At 40.1% G+C, this 24772-nt stretch overlaps 1 protein-coding gene across 1 annotated transcript; it reads left to right on the top strand.

The window, feature by feature from the left end:
• Positions 1-20838: 20838 nt before the first annotated feature.
• LOC309976674 (ornithine aminotransferase, mitochondrial-like) lies at positions 20839-23222 on the top strand. Its single transcript, XM_082862406.1, is given in 3 exon segments — positions 20839-22466; positions 22470-22508; positions 22510-23222. Coding segments are annotated over 3 exon segments (1314 nt in total). The 5' UTR covers positions 20839-21278; the 3' UTR covers positions 22597-23222.
• The last annotated feature ends 1550 nt before the right edge of the window (positions 23223-24772 follow it).

The raw sequence follows: 24772 nt of genomic DNA, 5'->3' as shown, positions 1-24772 counted from the left end.
TGAGGCCCACGGGCCCCCTTTTTCCAGGGTCTTGTGGCTCCTGACGTTGTGTTTTTCTGGACTTTCTTCTGATACCTCACAAGTACCTGTACAGATGTGAATTTGCAGCTCCAGGCTCAAAAACCAGAAGTATCTCATTTCTCAATATTATTCTAATCAAAGATATTAGACCCTTAATTCCTGATCCCTTCATTTGATAGAAAGATACCATTTCAGGCATTTTATACATCTCTTTGCTACTTAACCAACCTCCTCACAGTCAGGCAAAGCCTCTGAGATGTTACACAAAGCAAAGTGTCCCAGGAAGGGGCCTCCTTTCTTCTCTCCATAACGGTTACTGCTAAAATGCTTGTGGTCCACCTTGACATGGTCCCTTGATGTCTGTTACTTCTGCCGCTCCTGTGTTCCATTGCCAAGGCTGAGGACTACAGGACTTGGCTGTATCCCCACCAGTTGCCCCATGAAGCCATCCCCTTCAAAGCCTTACCAGCTCCAGGCACGGTCAACGAGCAAGGGGGCCACACTGGCCACCTGAGGACCACCGAGTTCTGTCCTCTTTCCGGCCTGAGGGACTGTCGGTCTCCCTAGCTGCTTTCCAGGGTCTCCACCTCCCTTAAGGAACCCCCACTGTGGACACAATCCTCATGACTTGAGCTTTCATAAAAGAAAGGAAGAGGGATTACCCCCAGCTTTGAACATGCACATGCACCCGAAAAAGAAAATACGAAGTGCTCGGTTTGCTTTTGGAAGTGAAGTGCAGTGGGGAGAGAAAAGTGCAAAGAACAGAATTCAATTCCCATCCCAGTCGGGCTCCCAGTAAGCCTCCTTTTCTGGTGCATGCTTGGGTGGGGTTCTGTTCATTGTGATCAAAATCACGGAACCAAAATGTGGTTTCAGGGACTCTCCCCTTTCTTCTCTGGAACCTTCCTCTCAGCCTCCTCCTTCTGGATCTCTAAGACATACCATGGCCTAATGCTGCCTCTTCCGTTTAGCTGACCTACGCATTCACGTGTCACCTCCCACCTCATGACTGCGTGTTGCAGAAGACAGTCTGCAGGGATCAATGACATATACAATTGCGATTGTTTGTCTGGTCTGGGTCTCCTGGAGGGAAGAGCGGGTTGGGTGTCAGACCCCTTTTTGCTTCTTCAGATTACATCAGAGCATTGTTTCTGTCCTTCTCAGGGAAAAAAACCCTACAGAATTCCATTTTCTTTGCCCAAAACAGTGAAAAAGCAGGTGTCACCCTCTGGCTCAAGTGTGACTTAAGACACGCCTGGCATCTCCTGTGGTGTGGAGGCAGAGTGATCTTGCTGGGCTCATGGCTCCTGGCAACCTCCCAGCCCTGGATGGACTGCACAACACTGAATAACCCTGCTCTGCACTGTCTGACACAGAGGTCATTTCCCTGAAGAATTACCCATGCACAGATAATCAAATAAGTCTTTGTCTTACTACCTGCAGTCGAGAAGCCCCGCAAAGTGTCCCAGGTCGCAGCACAGAATAGATTAAGGCCAAGAATCATGGGTGGAATGGACGGCTCAGTGCAGCTCTCTAGGGCCACACTGATGTACCAGGTGGTTCTTCTGACCAGGCTGGGGCTTTGGGGGACATATCAATCACCAACTCCAGTACCCAGGTGAGCTTCAAGGCAGTGGGCAAAGCGTCAAGTTGGTGGGGAGAGGAAAAATGAGGAAATAAATCAGCTTCCTTCAGTGAAATTAAAGACCTTGCTTTCCTAAAATCCCACTCTCTGGGAAAAGGGCAGAATGAGGGGTCACCCAGTGTCTGTCCCATCCCCCAAGATAGCAGGGGATGCTTCTTCCCTCTTTCCTGATAGAGTGCTATCACAAACTGGGAACCAGATGGCTGCCTTTATATTTCTTTTTTTCTTTCTTCTTCTTCTTCTTTTTTTTTTTTTTTTACTGCAATACTAAAGCCACCATAAAAAAGCAAAGTTGAACAGAGCTAATAATATAATCATTCAAAACACCTGCAAACAGTGCAGATGGGCAATTTCTGTCTGCAGAATCATCGGTGAAAGACCGCCTCTCCATATGGGCAGTTCCAGAAGCTCAGCGTTGCCCAGGCTCTGTCCCTTACCTTAAGAAAACCTGCACAGAGCATATGCATGCTTTTTATAGTCGAGCTGAAGAATTGGTGGCTGATTATTTATGTCCTTCTGGTATGTCTTGGAGCCGGGCAACCTGTGAAGGGTCTGTCCATTCTGCTTCCCTAGGTGTAGAGGGGCCCAGGGGAGGCCAGGGACCCAGGATGCAGCCACGTGCTCAGCCTGGCCACAAACAATAGCTATTGTCTGAGAATGGATCCATCACCATTGCCATCATCTACCTGCTTCCTTGAAATAAACAGTCCTCAAAATCCAAGAGCCCTGCTTTCCATTTCTCACTGAAAGCACAAAATGTGAATTTGTAGAGAAAGAAATTTCACTATGCAAAGCTTCATTTTGTTCTCTGTTGGAGCAGGTTCCTCACTCTGCTGCTCCCGGTTTCTTGCAATGGAACTCAATTCTCAGGAAAAAAGTGAGTGACTGGGAGCCTGTGAAGAAGACAGGCCACCCCCTCAACCACAGGGTCAATCCTTAGCAATCAGCCCCTCCCCTCAGCCCCACCTGTTTGATAGGAAAGATGCATTTCCCGAGGCGGCAGAGGCAGGGCTTGTTTCCCCATGTGCAACCGTGCATGGAGCGCTGGGGCCCCTCTCACTGCTCCTTCCGACACTGCGCTGGTCCCATGCCTCACAGTGCCAGGTTCCCTGTGGGGGAGCACAGATGGATGGGAGGGTGGACCAGAACTAATGGTGAAGCGTGCCTGCCAACCACACAGAGCAGCACAAAGTCTGACTTCTTTCAGGCAAGTTGGGCAATTGCTGATTGCTGAGTGGCTGTGAGTGTCAGGCACTGCACTGGACCCTCACGGGAGCAAGAAATGGACGAGACTGGGTTTCCATCTTCAGAGAGCTCACAGGTCATCGGAGGGGCATGTTTGAATTATATAAGACAGAACCAGTGCCCAAAGAGAAGGCCACACAACCATCACTGAAGGGCTTAGAGGATGGAGAGTTTAAAGCCAGGGTCTAGTTGAGAAAGTCAGAGAAGGCTTTCTGAAGAAGACAACATAGGAAATTTTTCTTCCTAAATAGATGTGAATCCATTCACTTAACTCCATCATCGACTCCACCATCAAAGTTCAGAATGCCATTGTCCTCACCTCTTTGGTGGGCTACTCCCATTGGTTCCTTATTACCCCTCTTCCCTTCTCCCCCAGTCCACTCTGCAGGCAGAGTGATCATTTTATTTATTTTATTTATTTTATTTTTTTTGCAGTACGCGGGCCTCTCACTGTTGTGGCCTCTCCCGTTGCAGAGCACAGGCTCCGGACGCGCAGGCTCAGCGGCCATGGCTCACGGGCCCAGCCTCCCCGCGGCATGTGGGATCTTCCCGAACCGGGGCATGAACTCGTGTCCCCTGCATCGGCAGGCGGACTCTCAACCACTGCCCCACCAGGGAAGCTCTAGGCCCATGTTTTGCTAGCCATATGTATGTATGTGTATGGATATGTGTATGCAGATATTTAATCACTGATTCATTTTCTTTCTCTTTTGTTCAGTTGGTTTTTAAGATATTTTGGTGAGGTATAACATATATTGTGACATGCAGGTTCTTAAGCATATAATTTGATGATTTTTGACAAATGCATACACCCACATAACCCACATTCCCATGAAGATATAGAATATTTCCATCAATCTAGAAAAATCCTTCGTGTACCCTTTCAGCCAATGCTCTCCACTGTCTCCCCAGACAGTAACGTCTATGATTTCTTTCATCATAAGCTAGTTTTGCCTCTTGTAAAACATCATTTTAAAAAATCATATAGTATGCATTATTTTATGTCTGGCTTCTTTCACTCAAAATAATTTTTGTTGAGATTTATCTGTGTTACTGGTTTATCAGTAGTTCATTCTTTTCCTTGCTAGGTAAAGTTGTATTGCATGAATATACACAATTTGTTTATCCATTTCTCTCAATAGATATTTATGTTGTCTCAGTTTGGGGCTATTATAAGCACTTCTACTATAAATATTGGTGTACAACTCTTTGGATGAATATCTCAGAGTGGAATTGCTTAGTCCCGTGATATGCACGTGATTAACTTTATAAGAACCTGTCAAAGAGTTTTCTAAAGTGGTTTATCGTCGTTTTACATTCCACCAGCAGCGTATGAGCGTGCTGGTTGTTCCACATCCTCTCCAGCATCTGGTGTTTTGGGAACTTTAATTTTAGCCATTCTGCTGTGTATGAAATGGTATTTCATTGTTTTGTTTATTTGCATTTCATCAGAGATACTAACATTGAGCACTTTTTCATGTAATTGTTGACACTTATGTCTTCCTATTTGCCATGTCTGTTCAAACCTTTTGCCTTTTTAAAAATTAGGCTGTCTTCTTATATAATAATAGTTGTAAGAGTTAATTGTGCATTCCTCACACAGCCCTATCATCTATCTATCTATCATCTACTTATAGATGATATAGATATATAGTGAAGATTTTCTCCCATCTTGAGTCAGTTTTCAGAGTCTTTTTTTTTTCTAGAAAATGGTTTTTCAAATTTAGAGCCATAAAATTTCCAAGTATTTTCTATTTTTTGCATCTCTACAATATCTGTAGTTGTGGCTCCTCTTTCAGGCCTAAAATTATTTGTACTTGATCTTTTTTTGCTTTGCTCAGTCTTGCCGGAGGTTTGTCTATTTTTATAGTCTTTTCAAAAAAACAGATAAGATTTGATTCCCTTTATCATTTCTTTGTTTTCTGTTTCATTAATCTTTTTTCTTACCTTGATTGCTTCTTTTTCTGTAATCTTTGATTTACTCTACTGTTCATTTTTTTTTAACTCTTTCAGTATGGTGCTCACCTCATAATATTCCAGGCTTCCTTCTCTAACACAAATCTTTAAGAATATATATTTTGCTCTGGCTTAGTATGTAGCATTTTCACTTTTGTTCAACTTTATTGTCAAATTTTTATTTTTTTGACTCATGAGTTATTTAGAAACATGTATTTTCCCCCCTAAAACTGTTTTTTAACTTATTTTTGTTACTGATTATTAAACTGATTGCCTTATAGTCAGAGAATGTTGCATCTATGATATTAACACTTTGGCATCTTCTGGGACAAACTTCATGAACTGGAATATTGTCATTTTGGTTAGTATTTCATGTATGCTTGAAAATAATATGTGTTCTATTTTTGTTGGTTTTAGGGTTCTCTGTATATATGACCATGAACATATCAGCTTTGTTTAAATGCCCTATATCCTTAATATTTTTTGTTGCTTTCTTTGCAATTATTAGGAGTTGCATTAAATAGCTTACTATGATTGTATATTTATCAACCTCTTATAAATAATCTTTTGCATATTTATTTTGTATTGTTTAGAGCAGTTTCTAGGATATGTCAACTGCCCAGCCATAGAAGATCTTGGGGACTTTTTACCCATGGGAAGTTGAGTTTGAGGGCAACCCCTCTTGATGGAGGTGGGTCAGCCTGATACCAGCTGGATGCCTAAATAGGCAACCAGGAATAACTTCTGTGATCAGTGATTAGATCAGCTTTCTGATCTCTATGCATCGTTTGCATTTAAATATACACTTAGCCATGTGATAATATGATTGATAGTTCTCTGGCTAGCTCAATGCCTGTTACATAATGGCTTTAAGTCTATATATATATATATATATATAAGTTTAAGTCTCTCTCTCTCTCTGTGTGTATATATATATATATATATATACACACACACACACACACACAGAATAGAGAATGAAGAATAAAGGGATTAATGGGTCTTAAATGCAGAAGACGGTATCCATAGGCAGAGAGAACACTGGCATTGATTGCCACCTGGAGCTCAGTCATTTGGGAGCTCAGTGTCAACTGTGCATCTGACAGCAGCCCTTTTTTTTTTTTTTGTGGGGGGATGTCTTCTCTTATTCTCAGTGCATATGGTTTTCATTCAGCTGACCTCATCTCTCTCATCTCTTCCCTCTAGGAATGGATGCAGAACCTAGTCCTGTGCGACAACAGCATCCCCCTGGCTGGTGGTGTTGTTGCAGGAAGGGCACAGGACACAAACCAGGGCAAGGTGACTTAAAACTTGCCTTTTGTTGAAGTTAATGTGAAAGACATTCTTCCAGTTGGGTTTGATAGACTTGGAGCATATCATTCTGCACTTGACAGAGGTCACCACAGGAGGAAATCTGCCTGAGAGTGAAGCCCGCAGGAAGAAAGCAGAACTGAGGAGCAACAGGCATTGGGTCCTAGTGAATTTGCTGATGACTCTGCTTGAGGGCATCCTTGGAACTTGCCAGTGGGATGAACAAATAGGTTCCCTTTTCTTCGAGGTGAGTTTGAGTTATGGTCTGTTTATGAAAGACCCCTGATGAATACAAGGCTAGCTCCCCAGGGGGATATAGCACACAGGGGTCTCCTTTCTTAAAGGCTGGAAGGCCTGTGCTCCCACTTGTCTCCATCCCTATCCCAGCTGCTGGGACACAGTGCTTGGCCTGTTTTAGTTAAAACCATTATTCCTAAACATGGCCCCAGACTCACATTTGCCAGCTACAGAGGTGTGACCTGGACACGTTTGTACTTCCTTGATCAATTCTACAAAACTCTATGGAGTCCCCATTCTATTTCTGACACCAGGCAAAATGCAGAGGAGTGGGGAGGGGAGCTAGATAAGAAATGGTTCCCTTCCCTGGAGGCTTAAAGTTGGCTAGAAGTATGATCATCTAAACTACTGAAACCACATTATATTTTAAATTCATTAAAAAGCCAGATGGTTAAGGGGGCCCAGAGAGGACTATTGAACAAATGTAGATCATCCTCTTAGCAGATGACATATCCCTTCAGTATTTCCAGTTCCCAAACATGAATAGGGCTTTCACTGTCAGCCCTGTGACTCTGCCTGCAGGCTCTTGCTGGCCGCAGGAGCATGGTGGCCCCTCAGACAGGCCTCATGTACTGGGCAAGGTATGAGCCACCTGTCTTTCAAAGGACAAGTGGTAGTTGAGGATATATCAACACCCCAGATTCCTTGACCCTCAGATGGGACAACCCTGAGGTGTGTTTCACTGTTTTCTGGAGTCCCCAGTTGCCCACTGACTTATCTTACACATTGACACACTGCATTGCCTTCCTTCACTTCCCAGTTTCACTTTCTCTTTCCCCTACTGGTGCTTGCCAGGATCAACTCCCATATAAGTAACTTGCACTTAAATCCTTGTTTCAAGGTCGGCTTTTGGGGAAACTCAATCTGCTTTTGGCATCACCCAATTCCTTTGCTTATGACCATTCATTTTTTAGCAGTATATTTCCTTACCCTGGGACTACCTCTCCTTTGGTTCCTTGGAAAGTGTGGCACGGTTCTCAAATTTATGAATAGCTTCTGCTCCTCTCTCCCCTTCTACTTGTTGTTTGGCTGCCTTGGATCAGTGGGAAAACAGAAGTGTGAAACCACTGAGCACATGATCCCCACAACAAAAGCAGGTCGTTTGGGTTCCCCTTTCATATCTGCCCCACCACAAACCCTGATAATATTAGTTGCTAGGATCTTTGACATTCATTCCTTTTTCTTACTAACATTTAAGTTGCAAAAATGATTAGTACATTATAAAAAAATTAACAAATACATATAAGCAAAGGAAGAAAAAGTTTTCAAAAACCAGCAATAATGAAATTGATGGTGGAAGGAGAAATGCATTCTGCCCTTAGATCAAGATAAGAAAAATGAAGGAAAAAATAAGACAAGACTCTTTTGTCAGTTCTCCACCACATACTCTACCCAGGTCTTAGCCAGGAAAATTAACTTAAAAAAAGAAAAGATAAGCACCAACATTGGAAAGGAGGAGGCATAACTTCTTCTATTTGCATGTAGAAACCCTTAAGGAATAACACATGCACACATACATACACACACAAACCTATCAGGACTGATAAATGAGTTCAGCAAGGTTGTAGGATATAGGATCAATATATAAAAACCAATTTAATTTCTATACTAGCAATAAACAATCTGAAAATGAAATTAAGAAAACAATTCCATTTGCAATAAAATCAGAAAGAATAAAATACTTAGGAATAAATTGAACTAAAAAGTACAAAACTTGTATAGTGAAAAGTATAAAACGTTGTTGAAAAAAAATCAAAGAATATCTAAATAATGGAAAGGTATCCTATGGTCATGGATAGGAAAACTTAATGTTGTTAATTAAGATGGCACTACTCTCCAAATTGATCTTCAGATTCAATATAATCCCTATCAAAATCCAGCCACATTTTGGAAAATCGCAGAAATTTATGATCCGGAATAATCACAAAATTCATATGGAAATGCAAGGTCCCAGAATAGCCAACATAATCTTAGAAAAGAACTCACACATCTCATAACTTACTACAGAATTACATGTTTCATAACTTACTACAAAGTGTGCTAATCAAGACAGTGTGGTAGTGGAATAAAGAATAAAATTGAGAGTCCGTTAAACAAATCCTTGCATATAAATGCAAGGATCAATTGAGTTTTGACAAGGGTGCCAAGATCATTCAATGGAGAAAGAATTATCTTTTCAACAAATGGTGCTGGGACAACTCTATACCCAAATGCAGAAGAATGAAGTTGGACCCCTACCTCACACTATACACAAAAATTAACTCAACATTGGTAATAAATTTAAATGTAAGAGCTAAAACTATAAAATTCTTAGAAGAAAACATGGAATAATTTTTGTAATTTGTCTTAGGAAATGCTCTCTTAGATGCAATACCAAAAGCAAAAGGGATGAAAGAAAAAAATAAACTGAATTTTGTCAAAATTAAAACTTTCTGTGTTGCAAATCAAGAAAGTAAAAAGACAACCTACAGAATGAGAAAAAAATATTTGAAAATCATATATCTCATAAAGGACTTATAGCAAGAATATATAAAGAATTCATGCATCTTAATAATAAAAAGATGAATAATCCAATTAAAAATTGGACACATTGTCTGAATAAACAATTCCCTAAGAAGACATACAAATGTCCAATAAGCACATGTAAAGATGTTCAACATCATTAGACTTTAAGGAAGTATTATATAAACTGAAACTCTAAGATACCACTTAGCATATACCACAATGGCTATATTTAAAAAGAGACAATAGCAAGTGTTGATGAGAATGTGAAGAAATTGAAACCCTCATGCATTTCTGGTGTGAATGGAAAATGGTGCAGCCATTTTACAAAATAGTTTGGAAGTCCTCAAGAAATTAAACACGGAATTATCATGTGACCCCACAATCTACTCCTAGGTGTATACCTAAGAATTAAAAATGTAGGGTTCCAACACAAACTTGTACACAAACAAATACTCATAGCTGCATTATTCATAATAGCCACAAAATTGAAACAATCAAATGATGAATGAAGAAATAAAATGTGGTATATAAATAAAATGTAATATTAAAATTCATCAATAAAAAAAGGAATGAATTACTTGATACATGCTGCAACATGGCTGAACCTTAGTTAGAAACATTATACTAAGTGAAAGAAGTCAATCACAAAAGGCCACATCTTGTATGATTTCATTGATATGAAATGTCCAGAACAGGTAAAACTATAGGAACAGAAAGTAAGTTAGCGGTTCACATTCCTAGGAGCTGTAGAAAAGTATAATAGGGAATGACTACATTGCAGGATTTCTTTTTGGGGTGAAGAACGTGTTCTAAAATTAGATTGTGATGGTAAGTGTACAACTGTGTAAATGTACTAAAAACTGAATTGGACAACTTAAATGGGGGAATTGTGTAATATGTGAAGTCTATCTCAATAAAGCTGTTTTTGACAATTCCCACTTCCCAGAAAAAACCACTACTGATATATTTAGTAAAAATAACTTTCAACATACAAATATATATCAACAAAAATGTCATACTGTACATAACTATTTGTAAAGTTCTTTCTTTGGAGTAGTATTGCATAACCATCTGTGTCATGAAGTATTCTTTTACAATTTATTTTTTTAAGCTGTGTATTAATTTTATATGTACATTCTATAATTTGTCTAAACAAGCTTGGCTAAAGGTTTATGTTGCTTCTAATTTGTTGCTATTGTAAACAACACTGTACCGAGTATCTTTTGGCTATCTGGGTCAATGAGTAGGCATATTTTGATGACATGAAATACAAATTCCCTGATAACCTTGAAGAATACATCAGTTCATTCTCCCAACGGCAATTCAATGGAGTGCCCATTTTCCCATACCCTCATTACAGTAGATGTTAACGGTTTAAAAGTTTTACCAATTTTATATGTGTTATTCTTTCTGATGATGAATAATTATCCACCCATCTCAAGTTGAGTTTGCCTAATGCAAAGAAGCAAAAGAAAAATAAAGTATTGGATACATGATGAAAAGTAACTTGCTTGACTATTTTTTCAGTAATTCATTTGACTGACTTACCCCATGTAGTTACTGGTTCTGGTCAGAGCATCCTAAGGGAAGGTGAGAGCATCCTGCATACCCACCACATCCGGAGGCTGCCAGCACATAAGGCTTAGCTGGTCAGGCCGAATGACCTGCCCCCAAACCTCGTGCATTATGTTTTGAAGATCTAGGGACAAGGACCCATGAATTTTTCTACACACATGATTTTGCCTCCCAGACTAATGCACTTTTAGAGAGTGGGGGCCATGAATCATCTTTTGATTCACAAACCCAACCAAACAATACCTGGCATAGAAATTTACACACAAAAATAAATATTTTCTGAATGCAATGTAGTATCCTGGATTGAATACTGGAATAGGAAAAGGACGCTAGTGGGAAAATTGGTGAAATCCAAATAAAGTTTGGATTAGTTAATAGTACTTCACCAATGTTTTCACAAATCTACCATACTTATGTAAAATATATAAGCATTAAGGGAAACTGGGTAAAAGGTAGTTAGGACTCTCTTTGCAAATTTTCTGTAAATCTAAAATTACTCCAAATTTTTGAAAATAAAATTCAAAAGTAAAAAAATGAAAACAGTAAATGTTTTATTCATAAACGCCAACCATTTATTCATTCATTTATTCACCTATCAAATGAGGTCAGCTAATTCTCAGATTAAGGAAGGAAAGAGTTGGTAGGACAATTAGATAACCCAGTACACTAATTTTTAACCTTTTTGCTCCTCCAACCTGCCAGAAGGGTGCAACATATTCCCATCAGTAACAGGGGCTCATATGGACACATGCAATTTAAAAGCACCCCCGCCCTGACCCTGTGACTGTACTATACATCTTAGAGGTTAGAGAAGAAAAGTCTACAGCCTTTATTTAGAATTCCTGAGTTAGTCCAAAATGTTCATTTATTGATGGGAAAATGGAACTCACAGAGGGAACAGAATTGTCTTCATTCTTTTTCTAATCATTATTTTTAAGTGACCTTAAAGAAGTATTTACTCACCATGTGTATGCCAGTGTCTTTCTTCCAACTTGTATGTTGACACCTTAAGAGTCCAAAGGACCCCAGGGGGCTTTTGGCATGCCTTTGGCTCTTTTCTTCTGGGTAGATCCATTCAGAAGGAGGCTTGGTTCTACCACCTCTTGTTTGTCTAACAAGGCCACTCTGAGTAATTCTTGGAGAGCTTGTTTCCTAATTGGAGATTACAGCTTTTAACAATGTTTTCTGAAAGAGAACGAAGAGGGTCTTTGAGGCTCTGCAGTGGCTGCCTGCCATGCAGTTGTGTTATTGCTAAGTATCCTTCTGCCCTCTCAAAGTCTTCTGAATTTTTCTAAAGAGCAACAATAATTTGAATAATTACAAAACTGAAAATGCTTTCTTTTCTGTGTATTCTGTTTTCCTCCAAGCAAGAGCTGTGCTTTCATCTGGTACATAAAAGAGCAATAGTTCTCTTATGAACTAAGACACATGGACTATCTAATTAACATTAAAATATTGTCTCTCATCATCAGCTTCATTTGCACTGGATGTGTCAGTTCTCGAGAAAGCAGTGCAGAGGCAATGACCTAATCTCACTTAAAAAAAAAAAGCAGGCAAATTAAAGTAAAAAGGACAATGTGTTTTACTTATAGGACAGTGGCTCTTGAAGCCCACTGCCTGGGGACGGCTTCCCTGCTCCAAGGCCCTGAACACTTTCTGACACCCAACCCCATCTTGAATATGTCTACTACCATTCCTGTGTATTTCTATTATCTCTGCATCTCTGCAGAAGGACCTGCCAACCCCAGGGTGTCTACTAGGGCCATTATATGAAGCTGCATAACTCAAGCCAGTTGCACAAAAACGTAGGACCTCATTAGGACAAAAGCTTTCTAACTGCCACGTTCAGCTTCATGGAGACTCCAAATACATAGTCCCTAGTGAGCTAACAGGAGTCACAAAAGACTAAATAAATGGGTTTTAACAGCCTCCCAGAAATGGATTAGAATGTCTCAGTGAATATTTTATCACCAAGAGAGGTTCAGAAGAGTCTGCAATGGATTCCCTTAATAAGTAAGAAGATCTTTAAGATTTTGGGACTCTAAGGAACCAGGAGATGCTGCATTCTCCATGACCACATGATTCCCATGGATGCAAACCTGCTGAGTGGCATCCATGTTCTTCCTGTGTGTCCCTCTGTTGCCCTCAAAAATCAATGATGTTCTATTTACATCACCTCTGGTTGGCCCTCTAGCTGACCACAAACACATTAGCAGACCCAGCTAAGATCCACTAAGGAAAACCATGCAGCTGAGCCGTAAACCCATGAGAAATTACAAAGAGTTGTTTTTTTAACCACTTAATTTTGGAGTGGTCACACCTCAAAAGCAAATGAATATGGAAATCAGTATCTAAGAATGGGACCCTGCTCAAAACCCTGAAATATGTAGCATCAGTTTTGGAACTGGGTAGAGAATAAATCCGGAAAAGCAACAATGAAACCCATAACAAAAGCAGGAAAGTGGCAACTTATGTTATTAAATGGCCAAACAACTGTTAAAAACTGATTCTTGTAGTAACATGGGAGATAAAAATTGACTTGTTTTTGACATTGGAAAAATGATTTGCAGCAAGATTTTTGAAAGTGTTAGCTGATTACACCTAGTTGTATATGGTAAAATGGTAAAAGAGAGACAAGAGTTAAAGTAAACACTAGCTAATTTGCAATCAGAACTTAGACAGAATATAGAAGGGCAAGAACTTTCAGGATTAGAAAATAAAATTGTTTTTTTTCTCTTCAGACTCTCCAATTGGATAAAGATTCTCAAAATAAAATGAGGAGGTTCTAGTTCTGGATAAGATGGAGTAAGCACACCCTATCCTCCTTCTTCCACTGACTGCAAATGTAAAATCTATGCAAAATGCACAAAGCAGCTTTTTCATGACTCTGAAAGTAAATAGTATTATGCATATTGGGAAATAAGACTAGCATTCGAAGTACCGTCAAATTGGTGGTTAATGGGACCATAACAAAAGGTCCACCTTTTGTGTCACTGGAGTTCCAGAAGAAGAAGAGAAAGAGGGAAGTGCTGAAAAAGTATTAGGGGAAATTAATGACTGAAAAACTCCCAAACTTGGCAACAAACATAAACCTACAGATTCAAAATGCTAAGTAAATTCCAAATAGGATAAACCCAAAGAAATCCATGCCAAGCAAAGCATATTATAATTCACCATCTGAAAATTAAAGACAGAGAAAAAATGCTGAAACCAGTTAGAGAAAAACAGTGCATTGCCTATAGAGTAAAAAAACTCAAATTATAGCAGATTTATTATCAGAAACCATGAAGGCCAGAAGGAAGCGGCACAATATTTTTCAAGAACTGAAATAAAATAATTGTTAAGCCAGAATTCTATATCTAGTGAAAATATCTTTTAGGAATGAAGAGGGAATAAAGCATTATCAAATGAAGGAAAACTAAGAGAATTTATTGCCATCAAACTTACACTGAAAGAATGGCTAAGGAAGTTCTTTAAGGAGAAAGGAGATAATAAAAGAAAGACTCTTGAAATATTGGGAAGGAAGAAAGTGGATGATAAGGGCAAAAGTATAGGTCAACAAAATAAAATTTACTTCTCTTGTGTTCTCTAAATAATGTTTTATCACTGAAGGAAAAAAATACAGTCTAATGTGATCTTCAATATATAGAGAGAGAACATTTAAGATAATTATATTATAAATGGAGAAGGTAAAGGGATGTAAAAGGAGGTAAAATTTTCCACACTTCATTTGAAATGGTAAAATGTAGACACCAGTAGACTTGGATATGTATGTAACCAAGCACAACTACTAAAAAGTCTGATCAAAGATACATTCAACAAAGGAGTGGCCAAGATGTCAGAGTAGGAAGACCCTGAGCTCACCTCTTCCCATGGGCACACCAAAACTACAACTACTTACAAAGAAATTATTGATAAGAAAAACTGAAAGACTAGCAAAAAAAAAAAATCTACAACTAAAGATATAAAGAAGGAACCACAGTGAGATGGTAGGAGGGGCGGAGATGTGGTGTAGTCAAGACCCACACCCCTAGGTGGGTGACCCACAAAGAGGAAGAAATTGCAATAGTTATGATAATTACAAAGGTTCTCCCCGAGAAGCAAGGGGTCCAAGCCCCATATAGTGGTCCTTAGCCCAGGGGTCCTGAAGTGGGAAGACAAGCCCCCAGAAGGGGGTTTTGAAGGCCAGTGAGCCTACTTTCCAGAGTCCCAGAAGGCAGTGGGAAACAGAGGTTTCACTCTTAAAAGGCACATGCAAAATCTCACGTGATCCAGAACCCAGAGCAAAAGCAGTAATTGGAAAGGAGCCTGGGTCAGCCCCACCTGCTAATCTGCTCCTGCTAAACTGGAGCTCATGCTGGGGACATAGACACTGGCAGCAGCTAATCTTGGGAGCTCCTTCTACCATGTGGACACTGGTGCTGGAAATACCATTCTGGAATCCTCCTTCTAGCTTATTAGCTTGAGAACCAGTCCTGCCCACCAACCTGTCAGTACCAGTCCTGGGATGCCTCAGGGCAAGCAACTAGCTGGTCAGTGAAACAGTTCCTCTCCTGGCAACCCACCAGGAGGCTGGCTTCCTTAAGACCCTCTGAGCCCACAGCCACACTGGGACCTGGCCCTGTCCACCAGAGGGCCCAGAACATGGCCCCACACATCAGTACACTGGCACTAGCCCCAGGAGCACTTGGGCCCTGCAACCAGAAACCCTGGGACACAGATTCACCCAGCAGGAGGCAGGCACCAGCCGCAGGATCCTCTGTGCCCAGCCCCACACACTGGTGGGCCAACACCAGCTTCAGGAACCCCAGGACCTGCAGCTAGAGAATCCAGGACTCAGCTTTGCCCACCAGTGGGTGAGCACCAGCTCCAGTACCATGGCAGCCACTCAGCCTTCCATGTAAGGATGCAGCCCACCCACAAGCAGGTTAGCACCAACCCCAAGGATCATCCAGCCTAGCCCACCAACAGGCCAACAACAGCTCTGGCACACCTTGAGCCCCTCAGCCAGCTGCCCCAGGATTCGGTCCCATACACTAGTGGGCTGACACCAGCTCCACCAGGACCCCCAAAGCCCTGTAGCCAGAGACCTCAGGACCTGCCTCCATCCACCAGAAGGTCAACATCAGTACTGGGATGCCCCTGGGCCCCAGCCCCACCCACCAGCAGGCAAACACCAGCTCTAAGACTCTGGATTCCTCAGTGAACTGACCTGGGATCCAGCCCGACTGACCAGTAATCCAACACCAGCTTTGGGCTACCTCCGATCCCACAGACAGGTGTGTAAGGAACTAACTCTGCCCACCAGCATATCAACACTAGATTTGTGATGCCCAGCCTTGCAACTACCTACCCTAAAACCTGGCTCCACCCATAAGTGGGCCAGCTCCAGCCCTGGGGCTCCCAGAGTTCTGCAGCAAGCTACTCCATGACCCTGCACTGCCCACCAGCAGCCAGCAACCTCCACACAAGGCAGGGCCTGGAAACCAGACAGACCAGGGTCCAGCGACGCCTACTAGACCACCCACAGTAGTCAACCCACCAAAAGAGAACCCATGCAGCCCACATGGGAGGACCTCCTAGAGAATATGGGGGCGGGTGCTTCTGGGACACATAGTACATCTTCACAAAGCCACTTCTCCAAGGTTGAGAAACTTAACCAACCTACCAAATACATAGAAATAAAATAAGTCAATTAGGCAAATTGAGGTGACAGAGGAATATGTTCCAAATGAAGGAATATGATAAAATCCCCACCCCCCAAAAAAACTAAGTAAAGATGAGATAAACAATCTACCCAATAAAGAATTCAAGGTAATGGTCTTAAAGATGTTCAAAAACTTGGGAGAAGATTGGACTAACAGGATGAGAAGTTAGAAGTTTTAAACTAAGAGTCAGAAAATATAAAGAAGAACCAAACAGATGAAAATTACAATAACTGAAATAAAAAATAGACTAGAAGAAATCAACAGTAGTTTAGATAATATAGAAGAACACATCAGTGAACTGGAAGATAGAGTAGTGGAAACCACTGAAGCTGAACAGAAAAAAAGGAAAATAATAAAAAGAAATGACAGTTTAAGAGACCTCTGTAACAATATCAAGCACACTAACATTCATATGTTAGTATGTGAGAGAGAAGGGGAAGAGAGAGAGAAGGGGGCAGAGAACATATTCTCTGCCTATATATTTGAAGACATAATAGCTGAAAGCTTCCCTGACGTGGGAAAGAAACAGATATCCATAGCCAGGAAAGACATAGAGTCCCAAATAGAATCAACACAAAGAGGGCCACACCAAGACAAATTGTAATTAAAATGGCAAAAATTAAAGATAAAAAGAAAATATTAAAAGCTGCAAGGGAAACAAGTTTCAATAAATTACATACAAGGGAACTCCCATGAGTCTATTAGTTGACTTTCCAGCAGACACTTTGCATGCCAGAAGAGAGTGGTGTGATATAGTTAAGGTGATGAAAAGGAAAAACCTACAACCAAGAATACTCTACCCAGCAAGGCTTTCATTCATATTTGATGGAGAGATCAAAAGTTTTATAGACAAGCAAAAACTAAGAGTTCAGCACCACCAAACCAGCTTTAGAAATGTTAAAGGGACTTCTCTAAGTGAAAACGTCTACAGCTAGAAATATAAAAATTACAAAGGAAAAAAAAATCTCAGTGGTAACTATAAATGTACAGTAAACACAGTAAATCAACCAGGTATAAAGCTATTAGGAAGGTTAAAAGACAGAAGTAGTAAAAGCATCTATATCTATAATAAGTACTTAAAGAATACACAAATCAAAACTATGTAAAATATGATGTTAAAAATAGTAAACTTGGGTGCGGGTTGAATAAAAATAGAATTGTTATAATGCATTCGACCTTAAGAGAGAGAAGAAATCAATAAAATCAGAAAGTAAAAAGAATCAAAACTGACATGACAGAAATATAAAGGATCATAAGAGATTACTACAAACAATTATACGTCAATAAAATGAACAATCTAGAAAAATTGATAAATTCATAGAAAAGTACAATCTCTCAAAACTGAACCAGGAAGAAATAGAAAACATGAACAGACCGTTTACCAGTATGAAATTGAATCAGTAATAACAACAACAAAACCTCCCCAAAACAAAAGTCCAGGACCAGATGGCTTCACAGTTGAATTCTACCAAACATTTAGAGAAGAGTTAACACCTACCCTTCTCAAACTATTCCAAAATAGTGCAGAGGAAGGAATGCTTCCAGAGTCATTCTATGAGGTCAGCATCTTCCTGATACCCAAACCAAAGATATCACACACAAAAAATTACAGGCCAATATCACTGAGGAACATAGATGCAAAAATCCTCAACAAAATACTAGCAAACCAAATTCAACAATACATTATAAGGATTATACACCATGATTGAGTAAGATTTATCCCAGGGATGCAAGGATGGTCCAATATCCACAAATCAATTAGTGTGATACACCACATTAACACATTGAAGAATAAAAATCACATGATCATCTCAAAAGATACAGAAAAACCTTTTGACAAAATTCAACATCTATGTATAGTAATAATAAAAAAAACCCTCAAAGAAGTTGCTATAGAGGTAACATGCCTGAACATAATAAAGGTCATATATAACAAGCCCACAGCTAACATCATACTTAATGGTGAAAAGCAGAATGCATTTCCTCTAAGAGCAGGAACAAGACATGGATGTCCATTCTTGCCACTTTTATTCAACATAGTGTTGGAGTTCCTAGCCACAGTAATCAAACAAGAAAAAGAAATTAAAATTGGAAAGGAAGAAACAAAACTGACAGTTTGCAGATGACATGATATTATACATAAAAAATCCTAAAGATGCTACCAAAAAACTACTAGAACTCATCAGTGAATTCAATAATGTTTCAGGATACAAAGTTAATATATAGAAATCTGTTGCATTTCTATACACTAACAATGAAATATCACAAAGAGAAATTAAGGAAACTATACCATTTACGATCACATCAAAAAGAATAAAATGAATATATATATATATATATATATATATATACACATAAATATATAATGAAATATTACTCAGCCATAAAAAGAATAAAATCTTACCAACTGTGACAACATAAATCATCATAGAGATTTTATGCTCAGTGAAATAAGTCAGCCCTAGAGAGGGGAATACTGCATGATTTCACTCATACATGGAATCTAAAAAACAAAACAACTGAAAAAATATAATGAAACAGAAAGATAGTTATAGATACAGAGAAAAAACAGGTGGTTGCCAGAGGGAGAGGGGTGGTCATGGAAAGCAATAGTTGAGAGACATTAAGAGGTACAAACGTACCATTGCAAAATAAATCAGACACAAGTATGAAATCCAGAGCATGAAGACTATAATCAACAAATACATAATATCTTTTTATGGTGACATATTCTAACTAGGTTAATTGTGGTGATCATTTTGAAATGTGTAGAAATATTGAATCACTATGTTGTATAATAGGAACTAGCATGGTGTTGTAGGAAAATTGTACTTCAAAAACAAATAAAGAAACAAAAATAAATTGGGCTTCCCTGGTGGTGCAGTGGTTGAGAGTCCACCTGCCGATGCAGTGGACACAGGTTTGTGCCCCAGTCTGGGAAGATCCCACATGCCGTGGAGTGGCTGGGCCCGTGAGCCATGGCCGCTGAGCCTGTGTGTCCAGAGCCAATGGAAGAGGCCACAATAGTGAGAGGCCTGCGTATCGCAAAAAAAATAAATAAATAAAAATAAATAAATAAACTCATAGATAAAGAGATCTGACAGGTGGTTACCAGAGGTGGGTGAAAGAGGGAAGAAAAATTGGATGAAGGCAGTCTAAAGGTACAGATTTCTAATTATAAGATAAATAAGTACTAAGGATATAATGTACTACATGATAAATATGCTGTATGTTATATATGAAAGTTGTTAAGAGAGTAAATCTTAAGAGTTCTCATCACAAACATTTTTTTCTATTTAATTTTGTATCTATATGAGACAATGAATGTTCACTATACTTTCAGTGATAATCATTTCATGATGTATGTAAGTCAAGTCATTATGCTGTACACCTTAAAATTCTACCTTGTTGTATGTCAGTTTTATCTCAATAAAACTGGAAGGGAAAAGAAAGCCAAAGATACACTGAACAACACTATAGATCAAAATGTAATTCTAAAAAGAATGTGCAAGTATCCCACAGGAAGGCAGAAAAGAAACCAGAGAGAATAACCAGAAAAAAACAAACCAAAAAACAAACAAACAAAAAAGGCAGACTTAAACATAACAGGTCAATAGTTATATTAAATGTAAATGGCCCTAAAGACTTAGTTGAAAGACAGAGATCAACACAGTAGATGAAAAGACTTGGCCCAACTATGTGTTGTCTAAAAGAAACTCACTTTAAATATAATAATATATGTAGGTTGAAAGTAAAACAATAGAAAAAAGACATACTTTGCAAACATTAATTTTAAAAAGTAGGAAGGGCTATACTAAAATTAGCTAAAGTAGATTTCAGAGCAAAGAAAATTATCAGAGACAGAGGGGACATTAAATAATGACAAGAGTCACTCTTCCAAAAGTTCATGGCAATACTAAATATGTAGGTAACAGACTAGCAAAATACGTGAAGCAATAATTTATAGAACTAGTTAATGTCAGCAAAAATAATGGAGCAAGGACCTCTACAAATTAGGCTCTATATAAAACTCAGTGAAAAAACTGGCAAAAAAAGATTGTCAGAATTAACTTTTTCAAAACTTTGGAATTTAACGAGGAACTTGCAATTATACAAGGTATGTTTATTCAAGAAAAGTGGCTAAATCACAGAAAGAACCACAAATTTCTTAGTGTTTTAATTTACCCTAGTTCTATTCCCTCATTACTCAGTTCATTAGTTGCTTTGAAAAATGACAGTCCAGGCAGTTGCTCAGTTGACGCCGCGTGTCCCGGGCTGGTTTCCGAGGTGCCGCCAGGTATCCGCGCAGGCGCCGTGGGGCCGGGGCTGGGGTGGGTCCCCGGCGCCTCGGGCCGCGGCGGGTCGGGGGGCTGGCGTGGGCGGCTCCGGTCCCGGGTTCGGGGGGAGCCGGCTGAGGGGGCGTGCTGGGCCTTGACCGGCAGGCAGGCTCCGCCTCCGCAGCAGGTTTGCGCTGCCGGCTGTGGGCACCGGGATACCGGGGGTCGGAGAGCAGCCGGCCCGCACGCAATCCGGGTGGGCAGGGGTGTGGCGCATCCCAGCAGGGAGCAGCGGGCGAGGGAGGCAGAAAGAGAGAGGCTGTGGATGTGGCACCTCCGCCTGCCCGAGCGGGCGGAGCCGGGCCGGCCCCTCGGCGCGCGGCCCATGGGGGCGGGCACTCTGCCCTCCCGGCCCGCAGTCCACGAACCCGTGCCGCGGCCCCAGAGGCCCTGGGGTCTCTGCGCCTCGACCCTGAGCCTCTCGGGCGCCTCCGGGTTTCCGGGGAGGAAGCCTTTAGGGCGCCGGCGCGTGGGACCTGGGCCGTGGGCCCCGCGAGCACACTGGGTTCCTGACGTCGGCCAGGAGAGCGCATTCTGGACACGCTGGACTGCTCAGTAAACGTAGTTATTGGACCCTCTGAAGACCGTCCCTGGATCTCGGGCTGAAAATCTGTATTCTAATCTGAACTGTGTGAAGAAGGGTTAGCTGGTTGGTGATATTCCTACTTGAAGGACATCATGTTTTCCAAACTAGCACGTTTGCAGACTGTTGCTGTCCTTCGTGGATTTCATTCTTCAGTGGCTTCTGCTACATCTGTTGCAACTAAAAAAACAGTCCAAGGCCCTCCATTTTCCGATTACATTTTTGAACGGGAATCTAAATATGGTGCCCACAACTACCACCCTTTACCTGTAGCCCTGGAGAGAGGGAAAGGTATTTATGTATGGGATTTAGAAGGCAGAAAATATTTTGACTTTCTGAGTGCCTACAGTGCTGTCAACCAAGGGCATTGTCATCCAAAGATTGTGAATGCTTTGAAAAGTCAGGCGGACAAATTGACCTTAACATCCAGGGCCTTCTACAATAACGTGCTCGGTGAATACGAAGAGTATGTTACTAAACTTTTCAACTACCACAAAGTTCTTCCTATGAATACAGGAGTGGAGGCTGGAGAGACTGCTTGCAAACTTGCTCGTAGATGGGGATATACTGTGAAGGGGATCCCGAAATACAAAGCAAAGATTGTTTTTGCAGCTGGAAACTTTTGGGGTAGAACATTGTCTGCTATCTCCAGTTCCACAGACCCAACCAGTTACGATGGTTTTGGACCATTTATGCCGGGTTTCGAAATCATTCCATATAATGATCTGCCTGCTCTTGAGCGTGCACTTCAGGACCCAAACGTTGCCGCGTTCATGGTGGAACCAATTCAGGGTGAAGCAGGCGTTGTTGTTCCAGATCCAGGCTACCTTGTGGGCGTGCGAGAGCTCTGCACCCAGCACCAGGTTCTGTTTATTGCTGATGAAATACAGACAGGATTGGCCAGAACTGGTAGATGGCTGGCTGTTGATCACGAAAATGTCAGACCTGATATGGTCCTTCTAGGAAAGGCACTTTCTGGCGATTTATACCCTGTATCCGCAGTGTTGTGTGACGATGAAATAATGCTGACCATTAAACCAGGGGAACATGGTTCAACGTATGGTGGCAATCCACTAGGCTGCCGAGTGGCCATCGCGGCCCTGGAGGTTTTGGAAGAAGAAAACCTTGCTGAAAATGCAGAGAAAATGGGTATCATCTTGAGAAATGAGCTCATGAAGCTACCTTCTGATATTGTAACGGCTGTAAGAGGAAAAGGATTATTAAATGCTATTGTTATTAGAGAAACCAAAGATTATGATGCTTGGAAGGTGTGCCTGCGACTTTGAGATAATGGACTTCTGGCCAAGCCAACCCACGGTGATATCAATCAGGTTTGCACCTCCACTTGTGATCAAGGAGGATGAGATTCTGGAGGCCGTGGAAATCATTAACAAGACCATCTTGTCTTTCTGAGGGTGACAGTTTTCAGTGGTGCCTGGAGCCAGCTGGAGACAGGCAGTTCATAAAACTCTGAGTTTCTGCACTTAATGCGGGCATATTCCACTCCCCCATGTCAAGGGCTTTTAAAAAAATATATGTTTTTCAGTTCATACATAATAGAATGACATTTATAAACGTGCAGTTTGCTGTGTAACATAACTAAGAGAATGTCCTGGCATCTTATTTTCGATCAAGAGTGTGTGTGTGTGTGTGTGTGTGTGTGCACGTGCACGCTTTCTAAGGTGAGATGCATCTCTCTATATAGACAGCCTTTTAATCAAGCCCCTCAGCATAATTTATATATGTTTTAATAATTTCCTTGCTGGTATAAATTGTATTTGAAAAAGTTATAGGAGAGTATTGCCTAGAAGATTAGCTTAACCTCATAAAGTTGAGTCATAATCATTGTATTTTAGGAAGGATTAATGGTTAAGCTTATAAAAAATACTAGATTTAAGTAAACTCCATATTGGCTAGCACCAAGATGTATTCTATGAATGTCATTACTTTGAATTAAGAATTATTGTTACAAAAAAAAAGAATTATTGTTTAACATTCCTAGATTATGTTTTATGTTTTAAGTGTTTGATATAATTTGTAAAAAGTGTTTATTCTCAGTGTTTCTTTAAATTTAAAATAAAGCTCATATTTAAAATGTCCAAAAAAAAAAAAGAAAAATGACAGTCCACATTTCTTGTACCAAATGAAGCAGATAATCAAAGAATTTTCATTTGACCTGTCTGGTGTTTCCCTATAAAATGTCACTTTAAGGTCTTGTCTTATTTGGCTAGACTTGGGGCTCATTATTGTTAAAAGCCTCTTTCCAGGATGAAACAAACAAAAACATTCATAGGCAAGTGTTTTAACATTGTGGCTGCCTGAGGCAATAGATAATATTTGAGGCAAGAAATAGACTAGATTAAAGGTAAAAGCATAAAAGGGAAAGTTGAGGAATGAGATATCCATAGGGGCTTTGAAAAGCTACAACATATTCCTGGGAATCTAGAAAGGCAAGAGCATGCATAGGGCTGTGTACATGCTTAAGACACACTGGAGAAGGACCTTAGGTTTCACTTCTGGCTGACTTTGAAGTTCTGCACAAGCAGGAAGTGAAAGCTAAGGCAGGATTTTCAACTAACTGGTTGAGTGTTGAAAGCATGTCTCAAAATTCATGAAGAGCCCCTCAATAAAAGTGATAGAATCTTTATCTCAGATGCTTAGGAAATCTCTGTCCAATTATTAACTGATCACTAACTAAATAGAGACTTTAGTAGCAACACACATTAAAAATATAGATTTCCATAAGTAGTTTAGAAAAATCACTAAACAAAAAATAACTAATAATAACTATGACAAGCAGCAAAAACAACAACCCTGAAAAGAGGAGAATCTGATTTTCAGTGTTACCACATTATAATACTTAAAATAATCTATTTTCAACACAAATTACAAGACATGTGAAGAAGCAAGAAAGTAAGGACCATATACACAAAAAAATGCAATCAATAAAAACAGTCTCAGGAAACCCAGGCATTGGACTTACTAGCAAAGACTTTAAATCAGATATCTTAATTAGCTAAAGGGAAACACTCTAAAGAACTAAAGTATGAGAAGATGTCTCCACAAATATAGAATATTAATAAAGAAATATAAATTATTTTTAAAATAATGAAATGGAATTGCTGGAGTTGAAAAGTACAATAACTGAAAATAAAAATTTACTGGAGGAACTCAACAACATATTTGAGTGGGCAGAATAAAGACCCAGGAAACTTGAGGACAGGTCAATTGAGATTATCCAGCCTGAGGAACAGAAAGGAAAAAGAATGAAGAAAAATGAACAGATCATGAGAGATCTGTGGGACAACATCCAAGTACCAACATATCCATAATAGGAGTTCAGAATGAGAGAAGAAGAGGAGACAGAAAGGAGAATAATAAATGTTTGATGGCAAAAGTATTCCCAAGTTTGATTAAAAATATTAATCTACACATTCAAGAAGCTCAACAAACTCCAAGGAGAATAAATTCAGATATCAACACCTAAAAATCATAATCAAACTGTTGAAGGTCAAAAAGAGAATCTTGAAAGCAGTAAAGAGAAGCAGCTCATTATGTACAAGGAATCCTCAATAAGATTAACAGCAGA

Source organism: Leucopleurus acutus (assembly GCF_964270905.1).
Source record: "Leucopleurus acutus genome assembly, chromosome: 20".
NCBI lineage: Eukaryota > Metazoa > Chordata > Mammalia > Artiodactyla > Delphinidae > Leucopleurus > Leucopleurus acutus.
Note: the sequence above shows the minus strand (reverse complement) of the source record. Positions and strands in the feature narration are given on the sequence as shown.